At 32.6% G+C, this 15,479-nt stretch overlaps 2 protein-coding genes across 2 annotated transcripts; one reads left to right on the forward strand and one right to left on the reverse strand.

Moving 5' to 3' along the window:
- The first annotated feature begins 2,444 nt into the window (after positions 1 to 2,444).
- On the forward strand, positions 2,445 to 5,067 carry LOC115983983. The gene is made up of 3 exons (XM_031106855.1): positions 2,445 to 2,800; positions 3,423 to 3,655; positions 4,578 to 5,067. The coding sequence occupies exons 1-3, from the start codon at positions 2,537 to 2,539 to the stop codon at positions 4,771 to 4,773; spliced, it is 693 nt and encodes a 230-aa protein (XP_030962715.1). The 5' UTR covers positions 2,445 to 2,536; the 3' UTR covers positions 4,774 to 5,067.
- A 3,731-nt stretch (positions 5,068 to 8,798) lies between these two features.
- Positions 8,799 to 12,341, reverse strand: LOC115983964 (cytochrome P450 714C2-like). The gene is made up of 5 exons (XM_031106837.1): positions 11,996 to 12,341; positions 10,997 to 11,223; positions 10,624 to 10,877; positions 9,440 to 9,797; positions 8,799 to 9,330 (listed from the first exon to the last, which is right to left on the reverse strand). The coding sequence occupies exons 1-5, from the start codon at positions 12,282 to 12,284 to the stop codon at positions 8,905 to 8,907; spliced, it is 1,554 nt and encodes a 517-aa protein (XP_030962697.1). The 5' UTR covers positions 12,285 to 12,341; the 3' UTR covers positions 8,799 to 8,904.
- Positions 12,342 to 15,479: the final 3,138 nt, after the last annotated feature.

The following is a 15,479-nucleotide window of genomic DNA, read 5'->3' on the forward strand; positions in this document are numbered from 1 at the left end:
TTATAAGCACTCCTAACAGTGAAATTTCCATTAGAAGTTTCAGCCCAAACCATTTTAAAAATATTGCTATTGAAAGTATATGTAGTTAGTGAATTTTTAAAATATCACATGCAATAATTAATATAGCCTATAAATATAGGCTTCTTATAACTTAACCAACTCAATGAACTTCTCAAAAAAAAAAAAAAAAAAAAAAAAAAAAAAAAAAAAAAACCAACACATAGAAATTAATAATTTCGTTAATAAGCTTTAGTTCATTTGGGAAATTAAGAATAAACTTGAACATAATTTAGTTCAGTATAAAACTCAAGTTCACATTCAGCTTTTTTTAAAAAAAAAGTGACCAAATTTAAACATCTTAAAAAGCACCGGATCATCCAAGACGAAGGGAGACTTTGACCTTGGGCCCAAATATTTTTAAAAATATTAGTGTATATATATAGGTAATAATTTTGGAAATTTTGTTCTATAAATTACATTTTGTTCCCCTTAACAATATCATTGATTATTTTAAGAGTAATGTTATAGTACAAACATTTTTACAAATTGTTGAAGTAGCATATTTTTATTGGTTTAAATTGGGACCACCACTTACATCACTTTTGTACTTACTAATAATCACTCATTATATTAGTAATTTGTAAAAAAAATTTGGAACTCTAGTATTTTCCTTATTTTAAAAGCCATACAAAAATTTATAGATTTAAAATCTAAAGCAAAATATACAAACCTAAGAAAATTAGCCCAACAATAAAACAATTAGGTACAAGTAACCAGGGGCAAAGCCACCTTATGCATTGGGGCGGCCATGGCCCCTTCAAAAATTTTTAAAACCTCTCTAATTATAGGTAAAACTAGGCTAGAATCATTTTGAGTTAAGAGTTAGCCCCCACAAGATTAAAAGATTGCACCCCCCCCCCCCAACATGTCACTCATAAAATTCTTCTCATCCCAAATCCCAACTGTGTAATCATTAAAATTAACTCCTTTTGTCTTTTCCATTTTTCTCTAAAGCATGATAGCCACATCCATATTTTTTTAGTTTTTAGTTATTCAATTTTTGTAAAGGGATAAAATTGAGGTGTAGTACATCAAATTACTTGATTAAAATCATATGTATTGAATTTAATTGTCCTTAAAAATGATAACATTATTTGTATTTTATTGGTCATGTTAAACATGTGCTTGAATTTAATTAAAGAACCTAATATATTACACTTAGGATGTTGTACTTAAGTTTTGCACTTTTTCAAAACTATTACAATATCCCGTTCCACTTAAAAGCCACTGAAAAGACTTTTCTCATCACTTGGTGCTCTCTCTTTAGTTACTCATCATTAACTCTTCCATGGGATGCTCTCACATAATCACATTTTCATTAGTTTCTCCCTCTTCCTTAACAAAGGGTTTTCTTATTTAAAGCTAAGCAAATATTGAGAAATACCAATTTCTTCTTCTTTTACAGTTTGTTGTATACTTATATTTGATTTCTATGAATGTTATGGACTTAAGGTTTTTCAAAAGAATGGGAGAAACTCAAGAAAAAAAAGACTTAAGATGCTCAATTGGTCGATTAACTTGTTAGTATTTTGATTTTTGAGTGCTATAGAATTACACTGACAAAAAAATTCTATCAATAATCTTGTGTTATAAATATATTGTACTTTGAGTTTTTCATTGAATTGCAAATCAAAATGATAGTTTTACCTTGGCTCCCCCAAGCAAAAATTCCTGGCTATGCCCCTGCAAGTAACCAATTTTATTCAAAACAGACAACTTGATCCTTTAAAAAATTTTAAACAAAATAATTTTATCTTTACTCAATAGCATATGTACACATCAAAAATATAAATAAATAATACCTCTTAGCAGTTAAGCAGAAGAGTCGGAGGCCAGAGTAGCCACATGAAACCACCAACAAAGCTGCTCCTAACTTCAAGTTTTGGCGTGAATTCCAGTTAGCTCAATTGGTAAAATCTCTGATAGTTGTATAAGGGATCTGGGGTTCAATCCCCGCCTACACCAAAAACTGATTGGTGTCTTGGTTTGATGATAAATAAATATCATTAGGAGCGGACGCCATAGGTTGAAAATTTCTCAAAAACAAAAAAACTTCAAGTTTTGGCTTCATACTGTGTATCATGTTTACAAGTTGGTAAGAAAGGGATATTTTGGTAAATTGGTTAGTTTTCAATGGTTCACTACTAATTAATTAAAGAGAAATGGATTTTCAAAAATTGTCTTCAATTTCTGTGATTAATCATTAAAATGCCTAAACAGTAAATTGTCAACAAAAAGTTCATCATTGAAACAAAATTTCCCATTAGTAATAATAATAAAAATATTTAAAATTAAATAAAAGAGAAAATTTGGAATAGAAAAAAAAGGAAAAAAAAACAAAAAAACAAAAACAAGAAGAAGATAATAACTGGATAATAAGATAGATTCTGTTATCCTATGTATGTCTCGGTCTTTTGGTTGTCTTTGTGAGCCTTTTGCTTAGCTAATTTTACAAGTAGCGGTGAAGGAGAGAAATATGTTAAGTGTGACGAGTCTCTCTCTGGGCTCTCGAGCTTCCATGGTAATTCAGGTTCCCACTCCAACCCAAACCCAACACAGTGGTGCTTCTTCCTTTTCTCTTGGTAAAGGGAGTACAAGCAGACGCAGCGGCCATTGTTCACCACTGGGATTTCTGTCTTTTGGCAATTCTAGTAGCTGCACCACCTTATCTTCCTCTGTTAAGACAGCAGTTGCAGCTGTCGACTCCGACCAACTCAGTTCTTCCAATCCTGCTGACAAGGTTTCTTCTTCTGTTACCCATTGTGCTTCTTGTTTATCTCTCTTTACTAATCAACTAGGAAAGTCTCAATTCCTCATATATTTTATGTATTTCTTCTCCAGATCCTGAAATATATATAAACATTTTGTGTTTGTATTTGCATGTGTATATTAATAGATTGATTTTCCTCTATTAGCTTTCAGTAAAAAATTTTCATACATTTAGTTATATACCTGTGCGGCTGTGCCGTAAGAAGATGCTCCAACCATAATATATTGGGCAAAACAAAAACTTAGGTACAGTTGCTTAGATGCTATATCTTAGGTTCTCTAATTTAATTCAAAAATGTGTTTGCATTGGCTATTAAGTCATTTAGTTGAATTTAATTGTGGAAAAATGACATTGCTTGCACTGCATTGTTCAATATAATTATGGGATTGAGTTTAATTAGGGAACCAAAGTATCAACACCTATGAAACTGTGCTTAAGTTTTGCTCTAATTTCTCTCTCCCTCTCAACACATAATTGACCAAAACCCAATTCAGTTGGCTTATCCGTTAAGCAAAAAATCATCTCACTTAACATTTGAGATGACCAAAACGCTGCCTTTAATTTGGTTTTACTTTCTTATATTTCCATACAGGAACAAGCAAACAAGTATTATTTCGTTGTTGCAAACGCAAAATTCATGCTGGATGAAGAGGAGCATTTCCAGGAGCTTTTGTCTGAGCGGCTGCGTCTCTATGGGGAGCGGAACAAAGAGCAGGACTTCTGGCTTGTGATTGAGCCAAAGTTCTTGGATAAATTCCCTAACATTACTAAGAGATTACGGAGACCTGCTGTTGCTCTGGTTTCAACCAATGGTCCCTGGATCACGTAAGAACCCCACTGCTCAACTGCCTACTAAGTGTTAATTACTCCTGTTCTTTGTTCCTTTCCCCCTACCTTTTATAGAACTCCCACATAGATAGTTGAAAGTGCTTTGAATTTCTAGAAGTGCATCAGTATCATGCTCTTGAAATCAAGATAACAAATGTAGGGATTCTTGCAAAGGCTATTACAAACCACAAACAGTAAGCTCTATGATTGTTCTGCCTGCTGTAGACCATAGGTTTCAGATGCTTGTGATGTTCTATGCTATTGCAGTATAGAGATTCTTAGTCCAGGTTTCCACCAAGCATATCTACTTTTTTCTTCTTTTCCCTTCTTGTTAAGTGAGCAATTGATGATTTCAGCCAAGTGCCTGGGTGTGTGGCAAGTTTTTCTCAACTTTTCACTTGTTTTTTGCTAAATAAAAATGGTGAGGGACACCAATTGTGGCTACCCTACCTAGGCATGACCATGGTAGCTCCTCTACCCACTGAGGAACCAATGCTTGAGGGGCCTAGACAGGGATGGGAGGCTGCAAGCACTCTGTTGATTGAGTTGAACCTTGGTATGATCTCAATCCCACCCACAGCATTACTGGTTTAAGGCAGTGGGAGCTAATTGTCCCTAAGCTGAACCAATGGCATGCCATCGCCCTGAAGGTTTCAACTCAGGGCTTACCCTATACCAAGACCCTAATCAGTGAGCCATGACTTCGGGTGCTAACTTTTCACTAGTTTTACTGATAAAATTTGGAGACTCCATAGTTACAAAATAGATTATGTAATGATAATTGTATAAATTTTTCCAAATTTATTTATCGATAACACTATTGCATTGGAAATCACCCACCCCAACCTTGTATAAAATAAAAACAGTTATCTTTTCTTGCCCACCATTTATCTCTGCCCGTAATCACTTGGTTTGGCAGGTTCATGAAGTTAAGACTGGACCGGGTTTTATCAGAAAGCTTCAGCGCTGAAAGTCTTGAAGAAGCATTAGCCTCAAATCCTACCAATCTAGAGTTTGAGAAACCAGAAGAGTGGGTGGCACCTTACCCAAAGTATGAATCAGGGTGGTGGAAGCCCTTCTTGCCCCCTGGATCAAAAGAGGAAGTCAAAGTATAAAAACATACTTCCTTTTTGACCAAGCCTTTTACATTTTCCTCATCAATGTGGATTTTTCATCATGTATTGCTGACTAACAGTTGAAGTTGGTGAGGTTTGCATACTACTCTGTAAGATAGTGCTGACACTTTGTAATTTAGTTTTGAAGGTTACCACCTCAGGAGGTGAGATTTAGGAGTTGAATATGAGATTGTGATAGAGTGGTAAGCATAAATTGGCATTTTCTATGTTAAGTCAATATAATAAAAGTTCTGCAAGTGAATGAAGTGGTGCATCTTGGCAATTGGTAGTCCATATCAATTTTTAAGGCTTACATTTGATCGCTTGTATGGGTTAGGCTTGGTGGCGGGAGAAGCACTTTCTGCTAATAAATTGGCCTTGGGTCCTTATACTTGATGCTTTAAGATTATAAGGCCTGCACAAAAAGCTGCCTTTCACTTTTTATGATTTTTGTGCCTCTTATAAATCAACTAAATGTATGATATATATTTGCAATTGAAACATACTTAAAGCCTTCTCTCTCTCTCAACAAGAAACACATACTTGACCTCATTATGATTGGGAGCATACTTCTTATGAATGAGGCCATACCTCTCACTATTCAGTATTCATGTCTGCCATATTCTCTGCTTTTGGCAATATTATAGAATGCGTATAGAAAATGTGAAGACTTCCCACCTTCAGAGGCTGACTGCCCTTTTGAAGGTTTGTCAGTTAATTAGTTTGGCAGCCTAGACAATTGAAATTTGTATCTGCTCAAAAAATTGATTATAAGAAAACCTCCATCCATTCAAAAATATGCATTTTTGCTTGTAAATATTTTACATTTTTTTTCTCTTCAAGAAATTTTTTAAAAAATATACCTTCTGTGACATCAAATGAGAGGCAGGGCAATGGATGGATCCATATGAAGAAAAAGGTGTTCAAGAAACTTCACAAATCGGCAGAGGTACTAACCTTCCCTGGTTTTGGAGTTTCAGTAGAACATTTCCATCCTTGTAAATAGTCCTGCATGTTATCCTAGTAAAAATTAAGTTAAGGATACCCTTGTTAACAAAAAAAAAAGAGTAAGAAAAAACAGATGCAGTACTTATCTTGCTAACTTGTTGAGCAGGTGACAGGATCATGCTTTAAGTACTAATCATAAAGATAATTGTCAGTGAAATTAAAAATGATTGGTATGGTACGAATGATGATCTTCTTTTTATTTGGAACTAGCCAAATATGGTAGATTCCACCCCTCCCCTTAACTATGACACAGTTGTAATATATTCTGTAAACTTTGAAAGCAAGTAATATCCCTATGATCTATTGGTAACTAGCTTATGATCACTTCTTTGCCCCTCAATATTAACAGAAAATTCAAATTTCTGTTAGACATTTAATTTAATTTTTTTTTTCTATTTAATTTGACAAAACTATAATGTTATGGAACAAAATGCTTATTACCAATAAATCATAGAGGACATTACTCAGTTTTAAGTTTAGGGGGAAATGCAATTGTACCATAGTTAAGGGGAAGGTGCAATTAGCCCAAAGAAAATAAAAATAAAAATAATATATATGATGCTTCAAAGCATAGTAGTAAATTTATGCAAATTACTTTGTCTTCCCTTGCATTGTTTTCCTCAACCAAATAGAGGAATTTGTATATCTATTATATATGCAATGCTTCAAGGGTGTAGTACTAAGTTTATATTACAATTTCTTCCCTTCCATTATTTTTTTTTCAAACAAACAAAGGAAATTCATATCTCTTGTTTCTACATTTTTTCCCCGCTTTGCTGTCATTCCTATATGCTGGAGCTCATATTTTTTAACATGCATCAATAGAGTGGACCATGAGATTGAACAATAACCAAGCTATTTCACCAAGCCTTTTACTTTTCTCTTTCCAAAAGAAAGTTAAAAAGAAAGAATAAAAATGTAGAAACCGTAGGAACTATAAGTGCTCCAAATTCATGATCCCTTTCTTTCGAGGAAACGTTTTCTAAAAATCTAGAATTTTTTTTTAATGGAAAATGACTTGATTTTCAAGAAACATTTTATGAAGAACTAACTCATTTTCATGTGTTTTATTATGACTATGAAAATGTGTCATAATACATTTTTGTTGTTGTTAGTATCTCACGAAAAATTATCAATATTTCTTGTAATTCCAAAACATCATATGAACGTGAAATTTTATTCATGAAAATAGACCTAAATTAGGATAATATTTTCTATTTTTGGGTGTTTGACAGTCTCAAATAAGAAAAAAAAGAAAGCCTCAAAGTCAGAATCAATGTGAAAAGTGAGAAAACAAGTTATTTGAGCAAAAAAAAAAAAAAAATCATTTGGAAAAACATCAACGGTCAATTTGTGGAGGGAGAGGAGAGACAAATTACTATTGGGAGATTTTATTTTCCTAAGTCGTTTGAATAGTGGTGGCTTTAGGATTTTTTTGTAGGGGGGTCAGCAGTGGTAGAGTTAGGAATTTGTCACGAGGGGCAAGTAAAAAAATAAAATAATTAATTTTTTTTTTATATGTACAACTTCCATATTATATACGTTATACAATAATCTAAAATAGTATTCTAAATATAATTTGGTATAAATATTAGTAAGACAACAATCATTGAATACATAAAAATAACTAATCATACACGTACCTAGTCTCTTGGAGTTGGACTAAAGTTAAATGTGATTTCAGTAAAACAACCATTGAAATGCACAAAAATAATAAATTTGAAGTTTAGAAAGTTTAGTTTTACTAAAGAAAATTTAAGAAAACATAAGCCACTATGACACAAGGTAGAAGAATATGGCCCATCTTTTTAAAAAAAGAACAATATTAACTAAACACACTTTAAAGTTTGAACATGCAAAAAACAATTGAGATAGAAAGTGTAAATAAAAAATATGCATTTGTAGAGACAACAAAACAAAGAAAATACCTAAAGAAGTTGTTGAATTTTTAGAGAGACTTGATGATGCTTATATGCAATATAAAAAGAAAAGGGAGGCCAGATGAGAAAATTTTTATGCAATAGAATACCTCTTTGGTTAAGTGAGTCTACTTCAAGATGATTAATCTTAATATATATTATTTTCAACAAATTTTAGATAACAAATTATACATTGTATCTGTGGGGGCCAGTTAATTAGGAAGTATTGTTAAAACATTATTAACTGGGCCTATGGCCCTATCCGAGGAGGCCCAAATAAGATTATGAGGAGAATAAAATGAAAAGAAAAGTAGAGACAATGTGAGATGGGTCCAATAAACATCCGAGGACGAAAGCCTTCTCGGCAACTTGTGTCTGAGGTAAATCTGAGTGTCATATCATCACGGACTTACTTCGGAACTACATCACAACTAAGGGTAGGACATTGGACTAGGTATAAGAATTGAAAGGTAAACAAATATCTTTAAAAGCTACTACCTCTGTATTAAATGCCTTTCAACCAACTTTCTGGCCGCATTAATGTGGAAGTGATGCCTGAATAGTGATCAAGCAACCTTACAGCTATTGGCTGATGGTTCTGGGAGGTGCTGGATAGGACAGGAAGGAATCCCCCGAATCCAACCTATACGTGTGTGGTAAGGATGACACCGGGATTATAGTATATAATGAGAAAAAATGAACTGAAAGAGGGTGATGGAACTTTGGTATAATTTTACTTTCAAGAAAACCATATGATACAAATTACTAAATCTATTCCGAGGATAGATTTTTCTAGTCTTACTTGTGTCAAACCGTCTTGAAACGTTAAATTTAATAGTTTTTCTTCTGGGATAGATCTAGTTCTTCAATCCACACTCTACAAATTTATTGTTTGGGCCATTAGCGTTTGGGTCCCATACGATTTTGGGTCCAATCCAATTTCAATCCTTACAATATCACATTATAAAATAATTACATATTTTCGTGCATCGTGCAGTTTCATAAATAGTTTCCACAACGATGCGAAGACCTTATTTTTTTGACGTTTCTTGCAAATTCAACAAGTCTAATGAGAAAAAAGAAGCAGAAGATCTTATTCATTATTTCAAGCCTATTGTCCCATGAGAAGTTAATACACAAAATAAAACAGGTATATATTATTTATTTACTTTATTATTTGACCAACCCAAACACAATTCATGGCTCACAACTTCCTCACCAAGAGATCTACCCCATGCTCAGGCTCTAGAACCAACCTGAGAACAGGTCCATGGGTGTATTTGGGAGAGAGAGAAAAGGCGAAGTTGGACAAAATGAGAGAGAGAAGTATCTTGAGTTCAACCGTAGCCAAGTTCTGTCCAAGACACACTCGAGGCCCAACTCCAAATGGCATGTACAGGTGTGGAAGCTTGCAAGCACCTGTAATTCCATTTTCAAATCTATCTGGGTTGAACTTGAAAGCATCTGGTCCCCATATGTCCGGATCAGTATGCAATGTACACACCATGGTCCAGATGTTAACACCTTTTGGGACAGTAATGTCCCCGAATTTCATGTCATTGAAGACCTCCCTTGACATAATTGTTACTGGAGGGTAAAGTCGCAATGATTCATTAATCACCATCGTTAGCTGCAGATGCAAATTGATATATGGGGTTAGAAATATGTCTATATTCTCTATGCATGCATAAGCATCTATATTGGTGTAAAATTTTAAGTAATACTCGTCGTTACAAGACCTGTTTCATCTTACGAATCGTATCAGCATTAGGAATACCACCTCCACAAACACTGAGAGCCTCGGCACGAACACGTTCTTGCCATTCTTGATTTGAAGCCAACAACATGAGGCACCATGTGGCAGAAACTGCAGTGGTCTCAAACCCAGCCAAATATATGTTCTTGCAGTTGTCAACGATGAAGCGGTCTGTTTCCTCCTGGCTCAAGTTACTATCCCGGGCGCCCTCAAGAACCATTTGTAATAAATCTTTCTCATTAGCATCAACTGTTGTTCTCTCCTTCACTACCTCTAGTATCAAATTGCGGATCTCCTTTTCTAACGCCCATTTTTCCCTATTGCCTTTTGTGGGGAGATATCTGTAACATACAAATAAGTTGAAATGAGTCATTTTTTTTTTCAATATTTAGTTAGAGAAAAGCTTTCGTCACATATGCTGCCCTTCGTTTGAAAAGGATTCATTCATGATTCAAATTAAGTATTATAAATTTAAAGATGTCTTCAAACATTCAGTGTCACTTCAAAATCTTTTTTTATATAAAATTTACATAATAAATCATGTTAAAGACATGTTTTAAGTGTGTGTATATGTATGAATTATTTTGTGGATTTAAATTTTAATGATATATTTAGAATGACCCTCCTCAAAAAAAATATTATGACTTTGCCACTAACTTAGATGCGTGGATATCTGATATGTATTATACTAGATACTTTTAAGATACTTCTACATGTTTGTCCCAATTGTTTTATTTTTTTTTTTTTTTTTTTTTTTAAAGAAAAAACAAAAGCTTGGATATGGTTCTAACCCAACCCCTTAATAGTGAGAGATAGATCAACCTCATAAGAATTTTTATTATATTTTTTATATATTAGTTTCAATATTAAATACTTATCTAACTAGCTATCTTTTTTTTTTAAGAAAATTTTGTTTGGATCTTGACTTGTATTCTACACATCATAGATTCACTTTATCATCTACTATTACTCTGAAATTAATATATGTTAAAAATATATAACTAAATATATTTAATAAGTAAGTAATATAAATATCTCCACCATATCATATTCTAGATTTTTAAGAATTGTTGTATGACCTATCTCGTATTGCATCATACCCGTACCATACCCATACTTGTGCATCTTTGCCACTTACTATGAATTTAATAGAAGTAAAGTTCATACCTCATAGCAGGGAGCTGACCCGCTATACTTATACCATACTTGGACATGGCCTCCTGGAGAAGTCTCAGCTTTAAGAAAATCTCTTCCCCTTTGGAATAGTTGCTGCTAAAACAGGCTTTCGAGATAACATCTCCAGAGAAACTTCTCATATACTGATCGATTTTTATGTCTGCAGTTCCACCCTGTGTCTCAATCATACTCTTCCATGAGTCTACCACTGTGATTGCAGACTCGGTAATTATGTTCACCATTCCCTACAAGGTTTTAGGATCACATAAATAGCTAACTGGTTATTTTAGCAATTTAAAAAAAAAAAAAAAAATTACCATGCTAGAGGTAAACAAAATTGCTGGTTGAAATAATGATTATATACCTTAACCTTCTCCATGTATAATTCAGGTGCAAGGATTTTCCTCTGATGTGCCCAGACAGCCCCATTTGAAGTTAAAATGCCCTGTCCGAGCAATGGTCCAAGCACTTGGTGTTGATATGATGCCTTTCCCAAGTCGAAGGATGTGCATGTGGTTATCTCCCTCACTATGTCAGGTTGGGTCACGAATAATATTTGTGAGTTCCCAAGAGAACAGGTAAATAGTTCACCTGTTTAAACATACATCAAATGGAAATGCTTTAATTAGTTATAAGTATATGTTGACTAATTTTAGGATCATACCCTTTTTCACAATTAACTTATGTGATAGATTGTGATTAATTGTTCGTCTCTTTTATTTATATATATAGACTCATCACTTTTTCTTCATCTTGTATTAACACTCTACCATATTAGAGTTGTGGGAAAGTTATGACATAAAAGGGTGTGGTTTTAAATTTTTTCATATATATATATATATATATTATAGTAGAATTCATAATAGTTTTAACATTTGTTAATATTATAATTATTGTTATTATTGTTAACATAAAATATTCAAAAAGGGAGGCATGAATTGTGGGAACCCAAAATGCCCAAAGATCTCGAGTAGGGTGAGGTGGGGAAAGAACTAAAACCTGATGGAGTCCCGCATCTCCTAGCTAGGGGGATCTTATATGGAAACCTTGGACTCTAATTAATATGACGTGTTTTTAAGCCGTGAGGTCTGTGTAATCAAAGCAAACAATATCGTACATGCCAATAATGAGTTATGGCGTGACAAGCAATGAAGCAACCAATATCATGCATGGCAGTAATGAGTTGGGGTGTGACATGAATGATAGAGAGATGATAATGATAGCGTAGTAAAAAAAAATTTAACATGTTTTTATATTATAATTACTGTCATTGTTGTTAACATAAAATATTCAAAAAGGAAGGCAAATGTAGATGATAGAGATGATGATGACTGTGATGACATGATATTGATGAATGAAATACCATATTGCTTCCTCCATTTATCAAAGAAGCCAAAGAGAGAAGCAGCACAATTATGGGAGACAGGGGGTTCGCCGGTGTGAGCCTTCACTGCGGTGGATTGGCCCAACTTCATCTCCATAGCATTTCCGAGTAGTAAACTTGGTGGTGGTCCGCTGATGCCTTGCTTGCTTAGCAAAGATCTAAGCCTCCTTGGCTTCGCCACCAGCGCATTATACAAGAGTTGTAACAATCCAATGAAACCAAGCACTGCAAGGGAAATGCATGTCTTTGTATCAAATTGCAGCTCCATGGACCAAGTCTTTTCTTTTTCTCCCTTTCTCTATATTCCTCTCTACTCCATGAACCTAGTATTTTCTTGTTCTCCCTTTCTCTCTTTTCCTATTTACTACTGAAATGTCATACTTTCAAAAAGTGGATTGGTGGTGGAACATAAAAAGTGGGAGATAGAAATGTTGAACACTTGACTTTGTGAGAAATACAAAAATTGGGGTCAACAAAAATAAGAGTAATGCTATATTTACAACATTTTTCACAATAATTTCATAACAAATTTAATGCAGTAATCTGTTATTAATTCTAATTTGGTCCTAATACTGATATTATTTTTTAACCCACCAATAATAGCTTTTTGCATAAGATTTATTGTAAAAATGTTGTAGAAGTATTACTCCGAAATTAATTTTGCTCCCCAAACATAATCTTTAATCCTTTTTTTTAAAAGGCTTAAATAACAATAATAAATATTAGCCCAAATAACAACAAACATAAAACAAACAAAAACATATGGATATAAGTCAGTTGTCCCACTTTTTGTATTCTACTTTATCCTCCAGCAATGTCAAATGAATATATGACAAATTGTGATTGGTAGAATATAAAGCGGAAAGTGACAAAAAGTGAGACAAAATATTTATAATTTTATACAATTCAGCAAGAGTGGTCCCTCAGTGTATAGGTAAATTCAAAACCACCTTCAAGTTTGGGTTAATATTAGCCACTGCTTAGAAATTTTATCCAATTTACTCGCTAAGCACAAAACACTTAACATTGTTTGCTCTTATTTTCCCAAAAAACTAATACGTGGTCAATTCAATTTAATTATCCCATAGTGACTATATTGTGACAATATATGCACATGGAAGTGTCTGGGTAGAAAAAAAAAAGGATGGATAACAATTAGTGATGAGAAGGAGGCAAAAAAAAAAAAAAAGAGTTGAAAGAGTCAAAGAAACTTTCAAACAACGGTAAGTGTGGTTTTTATGCTTATAAAAGCAAATTGACTATTTTTGTAAACTCTAAATAGTACTTCAAGTTGGAAGCAACAACTAAAAGCAAAACAATAATTTGGTATGCATTTGAATTTGAGGTCTTAAAAGAATTCTTTCAAACACTTTTACGGTATGTTTAGTAGAGTAGAAAAGACTATTCTATTCTATAACAACTACTCTTTTGGAATAGCTATTTAACTCTTTAGTTTTACTTCCATCGCTACAAATAGAATTTTATTCAGAAGAGAATTTACACACACAAGACGCTCAAACATATATTAATATAAGAAAACTTAAAAATTATATAAAATATGTTAGAATTGTGTGGTTACATTATTAAATTTACCATATCCTAATAGCTTAAGTTTTTGAAATAATCAGAAATTGAACATTATACAACAACAAAGCTTTAGTAGCAAAATTTTGAGACCAGCTATGGATCCTTAACAAATTACTTAAGGTTAGCTACATGTATTCTTTTTCTTCATTCTATTCTATCTAAAAATCATACATTTTGTTACTTCCTTAATTAATTGACATATCATTTGTTATTACTTCTACTAATGTAATTTTTTGTCTTCCTTTACGTTTTTAATTTTTTCTCTATACTTGAGTCTTATTCCTTACATGATTGTCATTCTATTCTATCTAAAGTCTATTGCTCCGTTTGTTTCGAAGGAAAATTTTGTATAAAGATAGTTTTTTTATGTTTTTCATTGTTTAATAGCATCAGAAAAAATTAGTCGAAGAAAAACTATCTTTGGGATTAACATAAAAACATGACTTTCCACAAATTATTTTTGGAAAACAACTCTATCTCATAGTAATATAAAAGTGAGTTAAAGAAAAATTATCTTTGGTTAACATAAAAATATGGCTAAATAAGAGAAGTTAGGAGATTGTTTTTCAACTCATTTACGGTTGCTACTAAATATAGAAAAACGAGATAGTTTTATAGAAAATTATTTTTGAAAAATAACTTATTAATTTTCTAAAAAATATCATTGTTAAAACAAACAAAAAAAAAAATATTTTCCGTCACTCTGGTAAAATGATTACACAATTATTTGACGCGGATAAAATCTGTCCTATATATACTATATTTTTGTGAATTTCCTTTTTTTTATTTAATAATGTCTTTAGGACATTGTTTAAATAGCATTAAATGTTCCTGTTTTAATACTTAAAAATTACTTTTTTAATACTCATTATTTATGAAAAAGTGTCAGATCCAATTTTTAAATATAGAATGCGTACAATTGAATACATTTTCTTTAAATGTGAAAAATTATTAATCAAGTAGTAGTAGTAGTAGTATTATATATTTCTTAAATAATATACTAAAGACTCTTTTCTATAAATTAGTATGTCACATAAAATCAAATTGAATTTCTTTTTGTTTATCACGAAGGATTTCCAGAAAAAGATGTCCTTCATTTGATGAGAAAAAAGAAAAAAGAAAAAGAATATCGAAAATTCAAGTGGTATGCAGATAAGATTTGTCTGGTTCATATGTAGACAGGTTTTCTACAAGATAATTATCTTCTACTCCTTACAAATATAAACTCAGAGTTAATATGAATTTCCATTAGAAAGAACTGAATTTAAAAATAGGTTAGACACGTGCAAATAAATTAACAAATTTGCAGCTGCAGTCAACGATGGTCAACGGCGGTAACATACATCGTCGCTGTAGCTGCCATTTTGGCATTTCCGACTAATGAGATAAGAGAAGGAATAACTCTTACAAATTAAAGTGCCGGAGATTCAGAGATCAATGAAAATTAAGTAATGTTATGGCTACAAACTATTTTATAATATTTTTACAAATTATTGATGTGATAAGTTCTTGCTAGATCTCATCTGGACTTATCACTAATATCAGTTTTTTACTTATCAATAACCACCCACTACATTAACAGTTTGTCAAATATTTTGTGGCTTTAGCATTTTTCACGAATATTAAATTATCAAAGTAAAAGTCCTCAAGTCCTCAGTGATATTGAATTGTGACGTTTAAATCCTCAGTCAAAAATTAACTCCTATCAAAGTAAAAGTCAAGAGTTAAGAAGAAAATAAAATCACTTGTGTTGCAGTATGATCAACTTTGGATGCACATCTAGAGGCTTGTCGATCGAGACTGTAGCTTATGGTTGTTATTCATGATTCTTTTAGAAAAGAAATAGTTTCTGTTTGGTCAAAAATGTCTCCTTAAA

Source organism: Quercus lobata, chromosome 1 (genome assembly GCF_001633185.2).
Source record: "Quercus lobata isolate SW786 chromosome 1, ValleyOak3.0 Primary Assembly, whole genome shotgun sequence".
NCBI lineage: Eukaryota > Viridiplantae > Streptophyta > Magnoliopsida > Fagales > Fagaceae > Quercus > Quercus lobata.